The sequence below is a fragment of the Arachis ipaensis genome, chromosome B01 (genome assembly GCF_000816755.2).
Source record: "Arachis ipaensis cultivar K30076 chromosome B01, Araip1.1, whole genome shotgun sequence".
NCBI classification, from domain to species: Eukaryota; Viridiplantae; Streptophyta; class Magnoliopsida; order Fabales; family Fabaceae; genus Arachis; species Arachis ipaensis.
This window is the reverse complement of record NC_029785.2, coordinates 136,804,291-136,817,075: the sequence shown is the minus strand read 5'-3', so window position 1 is coordinate 136,817,075 and position 12,785 is coordinate 136,804,291. Positions and strand designations below refer to the sequence as shown.

Below are 12,785 nucleotides of genomic sequence, written 5' to 3'. Positions count from 1 at the left end.
CCCTTACCACTTCCCTCATTTTCGACCCGCCTCTTCCCAACAACCGCCACTCCTTACCTCCATTCACCACCGACCGCAAACCCTATCCTCCACCACTGCTCTGCCACGTCAACCCTTCGAAACACGGCCATTCCAACTTCCACTACTCACCACAGGTTTGATCTTTCTTTTTTTCGAGATCCGCACCAAATTAAACATTTCTGAAAATCTTGTGAAGCTAACTACTTCTACCTTTCGTTTAGGGTACAACTGTGGTGGCTAACATGTTTTGGTGATATTTGGTGGAGATGGTTTTCTAGACTTATCTCCTTTTACTTGCTCTCTCTCAATCTCGTTGCTGCACCTTCTGCCTATCCAGCTTCCTCTACTTCTTATGCCTGCGAGCACATTGATGCTTATTATTCCCCTGTCATGCATTTAAGAGGTGAATCACTCAAGAAGAAATTGAACAGCATCGTTGCCCCTCACCATTCCTTGTCCTATCAAGAGGTCCTTCCGCCTCTTAATTGTGTACGCCACTTCATTCAAAATCTGTAGATCTGAAATTATTACAATCTAATTTACAGGTGTGGGATGCCCTCAAGATTCTTGATGCTGCTGATATTGATAATCCAGAAGCTTCGTCGGGGATGTATGGACTTTGTAATTTCATTTAGTAATGTCTTTTGTTTATGATATCTAACTGATTTTTCATGTATGCTCTGTGCAGAGTGGAAATATACTCATTGAGAGTTGTCTCAAAACGATTGTCAGGAAAACCGCAGGGATGGAATAGTGAGTCAACTAAACAATTTGTTGGACTTTCCATGTAGGATGTTAGTTTCTCACCAATCTTATTTACCTATACATTTTTATCAGTTGCTTTTAGTGCTTTCTGTAGCATGCCTTGTTCTCTTTTGATGATACCATAGGGTAAATATGAGAAATGCTATTTGTACACCAAAATCAGTCACTAAAATCAGCCACCAATGTATTTGTGTATAAATACATATATGGTTTAATTTATTTTCAATGTGTATTTGTATTCTAGCATGTATTTTATACTGGTGGCTGACTTTGGTGGCTAATTTTGGTGTACGCGTAGCATAACCTGGTAAATATACATGCATTTTGATCAAGCACCCTTTATAGCTAGCAATTTTTGTGCTCGAGAAGATTATTTATTTATTGGTTGAGTGGTTAAGTGTTCGGGGAGAGAAAAGGGGGGGGGGGATCAATCCACTCATTGACATTAAGCTTTTACAGGGGAGCATCTATGGCCTCGTTCTTATGGGTTGATGGCAGGTCCTGCTTTGACTGATTTACACAATATTCGCCCTTCTGATGTCAATGGTAAGAAAATCCACTGCTCGATATTTTAGAAAATCAATATTGCCATTTCATTTTATATTACAAGTTTCTTGCAGTCAATTCATCAAGGGGAAATAAGTATTATGGTGAATGCATGACTAGCTCAAACAAATGTTTGAGTCCAGCAAACAAAGAAGCTGCATTGGACACTGAAACAGACAAGCAGAGGTGGGCACCGCCTGCAAGGGTAACCTTTTCTGTATTTTTTGAGCAAATTGTAGCTAATTTCTGATCCTGCAATGAATTGAAAAGAGATATGGCTTGGTAGTACAGTCATATCCGGTATGTCACTATACTTTGTCACTTCAGAATTATAGCACCTGAGCTTAGCCATTTTAGTTGGACACATTGGATTTCTATTAAAATTGTTCTAATTGATGTTCACGAGTAACTCGAATGGTACCTGGAGAGCTAATATCAGATGTTAAAGGATGATCATATAGGTATATGGTGGGAATTAAGTACTTAAATCAGTCTGTTTTCCAATTAGCTGTGAGCCTGTGATGTCAGTTCATATGGACATATTTATTCAAATTTTGTTTTGGATATACATCTGAAGTTAGACTAATTAACCTCAGGTTAGAGGGGATATCGCAAGGGCTTTAATGTACATGGCAGTCGCTTATGGGTTTCAGCAACCGGGGGGAAATCCAGGTCTTCGCCTCTCAGATACTCCAAATATTGGTAGGTTGGGCTATTGTTTTCAACTTTTCATTCAGCTGCAATGCTTAGATTGCTGACCAAAGTTTCCCAGCGGGAATGTATATGCTTTGCACGTTTCTCAAAATTTCAGTGTGCTTTATCTTGCTTGTGTATTTGGTTTTGTCAACCCAGGGTATTCATTTCATTAGATAGTGATTTTATCATCTCTTGTTTATCCGTGAGTGTAATAACAAACTTGGCATCTGATATGACAAGCAATACAATTCAATTTTCATTTCTCGAATTGTTTTTAGTTCTTTTATAATAAGTTAAAATAAAAGTAGTAACTTCTGAAAGAAAATATCTTCTCAATCTGTTTAACTATATCTTGTGCTGTCATTTTGTCAAATTGATGCTTAAGTATTTCAAGAAAGAAAATTGATGCTCTCTAGCTTTCATTACTTTTTTGGGCAAGGTAAATTTATGCTGTACCTTAAAGTTGAAAGGGAAGTAACAATTGTGTGTTTGGTGCAGAGAACAGGGAGATGGGGTTGCTTTCCACATTATTGAAGTGGAACGAAGTGGATCCCCCTTCGAGGGAAGAGAAGTTGAGAAATGAAAGAATATGCAAAATGTATCAGCATAATCGGAATCCCTTTGTAGATCATCCTGAGTATGCTAATCTTATATGGAAATGGAAGCCAGTTGTTTCAAGACCTATTCCATTCAGTGATAATGATAATAATGCTATCTCATCAAAGACGAGTTACCTAGTGTCTCCATCAACAAACTTATGCCTTACGCATCATAGTGTTTCCTCCTTTTCATTCTCATTTTTTGTTTCGTAAAAATAAAATGTGTGTATAGATATTTCCTAAAGGAATGTATATTATTCGCCTTTTTTGGAGGAAAACTTTGTCTTTCTCATGTAATTTATTGACTTTTTTTTTAATTAAACATACATTTATATTATCCCGGCCAACACATATATACAAATTACAATACGGGAAATTTTATGAATTTCTTAAATAATACACTTTTTTTTTTTTTTTTTTTTACCAAAGATATGAGACTCGAACTCGCAACTTTTTAATTGAGTATGGGGAGACTATGCCATTTGAGCTATTACTCATTGGCCTTAAGTAGTACACCTTGAACACTATGTTATAATATTACTACCTAACTAAATTAAATTGGATACTAATTTTAATATTCAGAGAACGCATAAAGATTATAAAAAAAAAAATATTTTTATTGATGTGATATTATCTAATTGAATATATGTGAAAAATTATTTTATAATTCATCAAAATTAAATTCAAAAAGTAAAACATAAAAAAAAAAAAAAGAGAGTATTTTCTTTCTCAGCGTTTAGGGTTTTTGCAAAGCTAAGTTTAAATCCCTAAAAACCCCAAAATCCCTCCTGGCCTCTGTTATCTGGGCTCGTCAACCTCGTCTCTCCACTAGGTTAGGGTTTTCTGCATCTCCAAGTGCTCCCCCGATCCCAATGGAGAACGATTCCGAGCAACAAATGGGTCGTTCACTGGTAAAGCAGCTAGCGTGCTGCAACAAAACCACCCGCGACAGGGCTCTCCGCGTTCTCCTCAAAACATGGCTCCCTTCCCTCTCCGACCACCTCTCCGACGACGACGCCAAGAAGCTTTGGAAGGGTCTCTTCTACTGCTTCTGGCACTCCGACAAGCCCCTCCCTCAGGCCGAACTCGCCAACCGCCTCTCCTCTCTCCTCCTCTCTCTCTCCTCCACCCCCTTCTCTCTCCAGTACCTCTCCACCTTCTTCCTCACCATGCGCCGCGAGTGGCCTTCCATTGACGCCCTCCGCCTCGACAAGTTCTACCTTCTCATCCGCAGGTTTATTTCTACTCTCTTCTCTCTCTTGAAAAAGAATTCCTGGGATTTGGAACTTGTTCGCCGGTACGCCGACGTTTTGGACAAGGGCACTTTCTCCGCCGAGGATAAGTTTCAGGGTAGTAATGGCGTTAATTACCATTTTGCCACTGTTTTTCTGGAGGAGCTTAGGCCGTTTCTGCCTGTTAGAGTTGAGGTTCTCGATATTCTGTTTGCACCGTTTTATTCTGTTATGGGGAGGGTGCCTGATAGGGTTTTGTTAGGGAAGATTAAGTCTGGCTTGTTTGATGTGTTGCTGAAGAATGGGAGGAGATTGTTGGAGGCAAGGAAGGCTGGCGAGGAGGTTGCTTCGGGGGACGATGTTGCGGTTCTTGGGACTGTGGGTTTGGTTATGGGGTTTTCTGGTAAGCTTTATGGTATTGGTTCAGATCCTGGGTGTTGTCAAGGGAATAGGAAGGTATTGTTTGGGCTTCATGAACAGTTTTTGAAGCTTGAGAAGGATGCTGCCGCCTCTGGATTTGAGTTCTCAATTCCGGATTCTGTTGATCAGGATGATGATGAGGAAGTGCCAATTTTGGTTCCCGTTTGTAATGGCATGGAGGTGGATGCTCTGGAGGCCAAGGCGGAGGGCGAGGACCTTGCTAATGGTAAGGTGTTGAAGAAGTGTAAGAAGGATAATAAGGTTGGTGGTGTTAAGAAAGCAAAGACGAAGAAGAAGGGTGGCAAAGCCGAGGATGACAGTGAAAATGTAGCTGATGAGAATGGTGGTGATTTGAATGGCAAACAGGTTGATGATGAGGGCACTCTACTGTTGAATGAGGCTGTGATGTCAAACCTCCAGAAGCAGTTTGAGAAGGTTGCTGCTGAAGAAGGTTTAGATGATGATGGTGTTGCAAGTGCCTGTGATAGTCCTCATTCTACATCTGCTGGAGCTATGTCTAAGAAGAGGAAGAGAACGAAAAATTTGAAAGGAAAGAAGTCCCAGGATTCTGAAATTGATGGTGGAGATGCTGATGATGACGCTGCTGTGGCAATGAATGGGGAGAAGAGCGCCAAGAAGGTAAGATTTTCCATGAAAAGTAACTTGGTGTGGAAGCCACACACTCCTTTACCTCCTCAGAGCCTGAGGTTGCCTCCTTCTGCTGCTCCCAGAGGAAGTGCACTCAAAAAGGGTGTGCCCCCAGGTCCTATCAGGGAGATGCTTCCTCCTACCAAGAAGCCAAAAGCGAAGAAGGCGAGGAGGGTCATTAAGGGTGTTGTCGGATCTGTCAAAAGACTGAAGAAATTAAGAACTCGTTCTGCATGATTTGCTTCGTATGGTTATACGACTTTGTTTTGACATGATTGTCTTCCTTTTTTTTTTTGTCATTATTATGAAATTCTTGGGAGTTTATTGTGATAATTGAGTTCTGCACCAAGTGAAAGCAAATTGACTTGGAGTTGAGGCCATGCCTTCAAGATTGCGATGTTGATTAATATGTAGTTCATCTACTTCTCACTATCATTGCTTGCTATGCTATGTTTGTTGTTCTAGTGAAATGATTTCAAGTGCTTGGCATTGATTCTTTTCCTTATGTTTTGTGGCTGAAAGACGTCACTTGGTCATACTAGAGGAGGATAAAAGCTTTATTGGTTTATTAATTTTCAAAATTTTTATGTTGTTTTCTTGTTCATCCTCTCAATTATCAAAGATAATTGAAATTATTGCGGATTCGGCATCAAAGCCACAAGAATTTTGTGAGAGCCATTTTGAAAGATGTGGATAATTAGAGGATTTGTATTATTTGTAAATTGCATGGGGGGCTTTGTGAAAGAGTCAATCAGCTGCGTCCCTGCTTGCCACTGTGTTATGTTTAAGGCTGATGAGAAATTGAGAATGATGGTTCTCTGATTTAAATTGTGTTGGTGTTATTTGAATGATACCCTGCTTCTGATGATTAACAGGGAGGTCGAAAGGGTCTGCGGAAAAGGTGAGTGCTGATTCCTCGGTGGTAATGAAATCAACCAGTTTACCTATGGCATGGTGTGTTAAGGTAAAGCGCATTTGGATTTGCAGTGCTCTGGTTCTTCCACTGGGTGAAATTATAAGATTAATCTGTGATAACTTTCTTCTGTTGAGGCAGTTTATTTTATAGGTGTTTTGAGTTTCTGTCTCTGTAAATAAAAGTAGCCCTCTCTTGTCGAAACATAAACATAAAAATTCAATTTTGGTGCTATAGATATTGTAGGAAGAGCTTACAATTATCATTTTCTTCTTTTATGTCGTGTTCATGGCCCATAGCTTTATAGTTACATTATTTTAAGGTTTTTCTTACATTTCTTTCCTCTCAATCTTGAGCTCAATCACAGAATTGCAGAACTAGTGATAATCTCAAAAGTGTCTAACCATTGAAGAATTTGTTTTTAACAAAGCGCAGTGTGTAATATCAACTTCTAGTAGTACATAAATTTGTTCTTTTCTGGTGAAAGCATAACTTTTTGGTTCCCAGTTCCCCATCGAGTGTTTTCGCTTTCTTCTCGAGTTAATTCAATGGAATGAATCCACAGTCACGTTCGAATGATGAACCGGATAATAATAGCTTATGGTGATGGCCATTTTGCATTTGATTTGTGATTGTGATTGTGATTGCTACGAGCTAAGGCATCAAAGAATCTCATTTGCATTGTGTTGGGGTTGTGTCACTGTGTTTAGCAACAGAAGAGGTTTAGAACATTAAACTTGGTCGTCTTATTACTTAGATCTGTATTTGTACCGAAACATTCAAATATATGTAGGTAAACTCAACAATTGGCCAAGTTTCTATGCCAACATTAATTTGGAGGAATTATCTTGAGTCTTGATCAAGCAAGAACGTAGATAAAACATCATATACCTCATGGTTCTACTTCTAATATGTGTTTATTTGACCCTTGACTTGTAGAAGAAAGAACAGCCGTGAATTTGTAAACATGGTCCACATTTCTTTTATAATGTTGTTTAACAATCTAAACAAGTTTATTATTCATAACCAAAAATTACAACGAATCTGGATTGCAGAGAGTAGAATGCCTAATAAATAAAGTATATATAAAATATAAACGGAAGATCCTAGGTTTTTGTTTGTTTATTCAATTTATACAAGACAGGGCAAAGAAATGATAAGAAACGTGTTGATCATGCAAGGGTGCATTCAGGAGGAAGGCCTTGTGGGAATCGTTTGGTATCAGTGCAGTAATTGTAGATCATGTAGTTCTTCTGAACCCACTGGATTCTTGCTTGCCCAGTTGAGTCAAGTGACTGAGTGAACCATGATTGGCCTTGTTTTGAAGAACAAGAGGAGCCTGAAGAAGAGCTCCAAACACAAGCTTGTGCATTGAAGCCTTTGTATGAGGCTGTGAATGGGGCTTGGGTCCAATCAGTCTTCACAAGCCCACCCCTTGTGGCCCAATCTTCTGCGTCCCATAGACTTGAGTATATCCTCATTGCTTGATTCTTAGGAAATGGAACTCCTTTTGATTCCCAATTCTTGAACTCCCTTATTGGTGTGCCGTCCACAGAGAATCTGATGATAATAATATATAGTTATAGTTATAGTTATAGTTATAGTTTAATAATAATCAATATTAGTTTAATATGGTATATGCATACATGATGCTTTGAGGATTCCAAAGAAGAGAATAAGTATGGAAGTCCTTGGTGGGGTCGAACCATAGATGGAACTGTTGTTCTCTGTTGCCTTTCCCTTGCGTGAATACATTCGTGTGCAGAGTGTATGGTTCACCACTCAAGTTCCCCAGAAATTCAAAGTCTATCTCATCGTGAGTGTCACCAAGTGAACTTAGCTGCAACCAATCAGATAGATGCATGCATATATGGTTATTAACTTATGAGTTAAGATACACATAAATGTAAACTAATTAAGGATTATATTATATACTTACATAATAGGCTGTGACTGTGCCTGCTGAATTACCAGGAACAAGTTTAAGCTGCATGTCGATCTTTCCAAACAGGTACTCGTTCCGGGAACGGAAGCCGGAGCCGGAGGCCTTGTCAAGGGACAGCGTCAGAAGCTGTCCGTTGTTGAGAACTTTGGCACGGTCATTACCCCATGTAATTTCAAAGTCTTGGTTGAAGTTACCTGCGGATGCAGCAACCGCAAACCCTATAAGGAGAACACTATTAATAATAAGTACCTCAATCCCCATATTAATTATGGTTCCTTTAATTTGATTTGGTTGGCAAATAGGAGGCAAATATGTATAGAGAGAGAGAAGGAAGCAAAAGAAGCCAAGAGAAGTATATGAGTGATGATGTGCATGCAAAGTTATATATATATATAGGGAATAGAAGGAGTGTGTATTAAGAGATTGAGAAGGCAATTATGAAAGTGAGGGGTCATTGGGTTTTGGAAGGTGGTGGTGGAAGTGGTTGAGAAGAAACTACAAGCGTGTAAGAACAATGCAAATAGAAGAAAGAATTGAGTTGACTTGGCTTTCATGGAATGGCTGCCTCAGCCCTCAGAGGTAGGGACCATGCCAGCTATATAATCAGGACTCATCTATATCCAAGTGCTATATATGTATGTATTTAACTAGATTCAATTTTAATAGCTCTTTTTGTATGATGAGTTCTTAGGACACACATTGATTTTTCTACCCACTTGAAAAATTATCGGATGGCAGCTGTCTAGGTTGTACTAGTCATCTTTCAGTTGATTGTATCATAAATAGACAAATGCGTTATTGTGGAAACTCAGGTGCAGTGGATTTCACGTGAAGTTAATATATGAGAGTTGTTAGATGATTTAATTGATTTGACTATATTTTTATTTAACGGCTCTCAAGTATCAACTTTGCGTGAAGTTGACTCCATCTGAGTTTTCACCATGCACTATATGTGATGGTATTTAATGAATAATTAATAAGGGTAAACTATATTTTTTGTCCCTGAAGTTTGACAAAAAATTTAAAAATACCTCTAAGTTTTATTTTGTTTTAATTTTGTCCCAAAAATTTTCGATTTGCATCAAATATACCCCTGACGGCTAATTTTTCAAAAAATTTAAGACCGATTCAATAACAATTTCATAAGAACAACTCTCAATACAAGCAAATCAAGCATAATTTTCATGCATTATTGTTAAATTGGTCTTAAATTTTTTTTAAAATTTAGCCGTCGATGGTATATTTGATACAAATAAAAAATTTTTGAGATAAAATTAAAACAAAATAAAATTTAGAAATATTTTTAAAACTGTTGCCAAAGTTTAGGGAAAAAAAAGGCATACTTTACCCTAATTAATAATGTACCTCTAGTTTGGAGTGCCCTTGATTAACACCTTTCTGCCTAACGTCAAACTTGTACTATTCAATAATAAATATGTAACAAACATACATGCATACAATCAGTTTTATATATTATGTATGTGAAATTAAAATTGTGAATAGTAGTTAGGTCAATGAATTAATAACCTTCATGAGCTCTTAGCTTAGAAATTGAAATAATTCGTACTATAATGTCAAGGGAGGGGGGAGAGTAGTTTCAACTTTCAAACGTGGTGACGTACATAAAAACAATGGTCTTAGTGTTCAATGGATACAGATTTGTTTATTATTTACGAGTTTATAAAAGGAATCACCGGTTTATTTGGACTTGGGGCTATATATATAATAAAGTTAAGAGAATAATAGAGAAAATTAGAAGTTTCTAGTTTCAAGCTTTGTGCTAAGATTGGGTCTTACACTGGTCAAATGTTGCTTTCGTGCAAAGCTGGTTACTAGTAATATATTTAGATGCATTTCTCACCATTTATGACAAGTAGAATATCGCATACGCTTCCTTCTTCTTCTTCTTGGCTGGTGTAGTCACTTCTGACTTTTGATCCAACCTTCTCTCTTTTCTCATTTCATTTATTGTCTCAATTTTAATTCATTAGGACGTTGTTTCAAATTTTTCCCATCTGTGCATGTATTGTATATAGTACAGTATAGTATAGTATAGGAGCCACTCAAATAAAAACACCTAAAATTTCGTTTTTTTAAAGATATTTTTTAACAATTAAAATTTAATATCTACTATATGTATGCCTCTCTTTTTAGTATACATGCTTTAATGCATAACATATAAACTATATTATAGTCTTTATGATACTAATTTTTAATTCAGAATACTAATACCCAACACGTTATTCAGCAAGAACTAATGCTAAATTACTTTGAAGCTCACTAGTTATAATATATTAGTTTTGTTACTTTAGACCTACTTTTCAGTTTTCACATACACAAATATATAAAGCCACCATTTTAATGGCCTATCTTTTCCCCCACCAATATAATTGATATTAAAGAATAATATTTAAATAAATTGAATTCAACCAACCTATGAGTTAGTTCAAGTAATACATGTTGGCTTTCATTTATGTAAATTTTAAGGTTAAGGTCTTATATTTCGAAATTTTTTTTATTGAATTACTCGCATTATAATATGAAATTTTCAAACTTATGACAAGAATAAGAGAACATAGAATATTATTGCTTTATTATGTGATTTGTGTCGAACACATAATTTTCTTGATCACCATCAAAATAATTACACACAAAAAAAAGGGTGGGTCATCATTTCATAGCATCGAATATGTACACGAAAAAATGGGCAAAAAAAGAAAGCATCTATGTTTGCACAGGCATAGAATGGAGGGTGTTGGGGTGGTGAGGACCACACGGAAGAAGTGGTTGCAATGTGAGTTTCATTCATGTCCCTAAGTAATTGCAATCTTCCTGTAATTGACTTGTAATTAATTTCTTTCCAAATCTTATTCTCATCCTTATGCCTGCAGCTTACTTGATAATTAAGGCTGCGTTTGTTTATAAAGACAGGATATTGAGACAGGAATATAGAGATATAAAATCGTGTTTGATAGAGAAGGTATGGATAGAGATAATGTGTCTAGAGACACTAAATTAATGTATTTTGTGTTCATTCTGACAGGAAAGACACGGAGACATTAACAAGAAACACAACTTATTTTTAATTATATTTTTTATTATTATATTTTTTATTTTAAAATTTTTGAATAAAAAAATAAAAATAAATTAGATTTTTATAATTTATTCTAATTTATCACCAAATAAAATACAAGAACATAAAATTTTATATCTCTATTTTTTATATTTTGTTCTTAATATCTTGTCTTGTCTTGTTTTATTTTCAGAAATAAACGCAACCTAATAAATCATAATATATAGCGGTCTTAAAAGAAATGAAATATATAGTATTATTATGTAATAATACTATATAGTTGTTCACCACTTATAATTACTATATCATATCTCTGCTAAGTTCTACAACTATGCTTCTAACAATAATTAATTATTTAATTCACTAACCAATGAATTAATAATTGAGGAGGAAGCTTCGTGATTAAAATTATTACATTTAAACATGTTTCAATAACAACTTTGTACATATCAAAAAGTAGTAAAAGGACATCATAGATTTTAACATTCACATTATTTGTTGCTTGCTATCAGGAATATTAATATGCATGGTTGTCTTCCATTAACAATACCAATACCTAGATTTTGGCTCCTTCGGAAAGGAGATTAATTCCTTTTTGAGTATATATATAGATACAAAGATTTCATTATCTAATTTATATTTTAAGTATGAATACAAACGTCTTATACCGTGTTGATATATATTACGGCAAAGAGTAGCCCCACTACTAATAATTAACCAATAAATACCAAAGTAGGCGCTTGCTTAATCTTGGCTAGTTTTTGTTCTACAAGTATTATCCTCTAACTGTTAAAATTTGTATTTTTTTTATATCTCTTTAAATTTAATCTATAAATATTACAGCAGCTCTAGCTGTTAAAAAATTATCATTCTTTTCAAACACTAAATTCAATCATCAAAATTAATTATTAGTATAAAATATATATTAAAAATAAATTAAATAATATGAATATATTTATATACAAATATATAATAACTAATTTGATAGTTAATTTTTATTATGTAAATAATATTTTTTATATACACAAGATAGATATTGGATAAAGTATGAGCGAATTGGCTTGTGTGAATGTGATACGAAAAATGTAAGTTAGCAATGAGTACAATGATATCATTTAGAGTAAAAAAAAAAGGTAATGCTAGGGAGACAAAAAAAAACGGTCAGAACTTGTCTTATTTAGCATTTATTAATTGTCGCAACAATTAATAAATACTAAATAAGGCAAATTATGGCTGTTTTTGATTGATTTTCTTTGGTTACCAAACATTTTCGAAAAAAAAAATTACTGATTGTTGTTATATATTATGTTTTGTTTTGGATGTATGATTTTATTATTGTTAGACTAAATTTCTGTTTCTTTTGTCTGGAACCACTTTTTGAAGGTTTTGTCATCCTTAATAGCAATGATAAAAGAAATACATAGTTGTTATAGGTTGATTTTATTTCTTCCCTTTTAGGTCGACCTTGTATCGAACAATCTAAAAAAATATATCAAATAAAGTAAAGGATGACTTAATGGGTTAGTTCAAAGTTTTAAGGAAATGGTTGTACCAAATTGAAATGATTAAGTGGGAGCAGCATTAAACTTTAATAAAATTAAACTAGAATTAATGAGTTGAACGAGTTTTGGAAAAGATCAAGTTCACATATATGATTTGTAGGCTATAATCAAAGTTGATTCAGTAATGTCTATGGGTATATATACAGTGGGGAATGGATCTCTCAATTTTTTTTAATCGAAGGAGTAAAGTGTAATTTTAAATTTTTCACTACAAGAGAGGCGCTACATTGCGGCGGTTTTTTATTATTAGTGGCGGTTTTAAACCGGTGCAAAATCAAAGGCCAGCGACTCAGAGAACCGCCATGGTTATGGGCGCCGAAATTAGGTTTTGCGGCGGTTTCCAGCAACCGCCGGTATAACTACCG

At 35.5% G+C, this 12,785-nt stretch overlaps 3 protein-coding genes across 4 annotated transcripts; 2 read left to right on the top strand and 1 right to left on the bottom strand.

The window, feature by feature from the left end:
* Positions 7-2,851, top strand: LOC107615766 (extracellular ribonuclease; the record flags this gene model as incomplete). Its single annotated transcript, XM_021107260.1, has 8 exons — positions 7-155; positions 243-489; positions 567-631; positions 710-774; positions 1,246-1,332; positions 1,407-1,537; positions 1,929-2,034; positions 2,527-2,851. Coding segments are annotated over 8 exons (1,164 nt in total), but the record flags the coding sequence as incomplete, so codon positions are not given.
* LOC107642955 (ribosomal RNA processing protein 1 homolog) lies at positions 3,359-6,183 on the top strand. 2 transcript variants are annotated; one of them, XM_016346483.2, is made up of 2 exons: positions 3,359-4,918; positions 5,803-6,183. In XM_016346483.2, exons 1-2 carry the CDS (start codon positions 3,500-3,502, stop codon positions 5,830-5,832), a joined length of 1,449 nt encoding a protein of 482 aa, XP_016201969.1. In that variant the 5' UTR covers positions 3,359-3,499; the 3' UTR covers positions 5,833-6,183. The 2 variants fall into 2 exon arrangements, with proteins under 2 accessions (XP_016201969.1, XP_016201962.1); XM_016346476.2 differs by having other exon boundaries at positions 3,359-5,172.
* LOC107642970 (probable xyloglucan endotransglucosylase/hydrolase protein 23) lies at positions 6,818-8,197 on the bottom strand. The gene is made up of 3 exons (XM_016346495.2): positions 7,780-8,197; positions 7,487-7,680; positions 6,818-7,400 (listed from the first exon to the last, which is right to left on the bottom strand). Exons 1-3 carry the CDS (start codon positions 8,044-8,046, stop codon positions 7,013-7,015), a joined length of 849 nt encoding a protein of 282 aa, XP_016201981.1. The 5' UTR covers positions 8,047-8,197; the 3' UTR covers positions 6,818-7,012.

What these genes read in the sequence shown, in the direction of transcription:
- LOC107642955 (XM_016346476.2), top strand. Translation starts at nt 3,500, where the DNA reads ATGGAGAACGATTCCGAGCAACAAATGGGTCGTTCACTGGTAAAGCAG.
- LOC107642970 (XM_016346495.2), bottom strand. Translation starts at nt 8,046, where the DNA reads ATGGGGATTGAGGTACTTATTATTAATAGTGTTCTCCTTATAGGGTTT. An exon ending in GCACAGTCACAGCCTATTAT is followed by an intron (nt 7,681 to 7,779) that starts GTAAGTATATAA and finishes GATTGGTTGCAG; the next exon opens with CTAAGTTCACTTGGTGACAC. An exon ending in TGGAATCCTCAAAGCATCAT is followed by an intron (nt 7,401 to 7,486) that starts GTATGCATATAC and finishes TATTATCATCAG; the next exon opens with ATTCTCTGTGGACGGCACAC.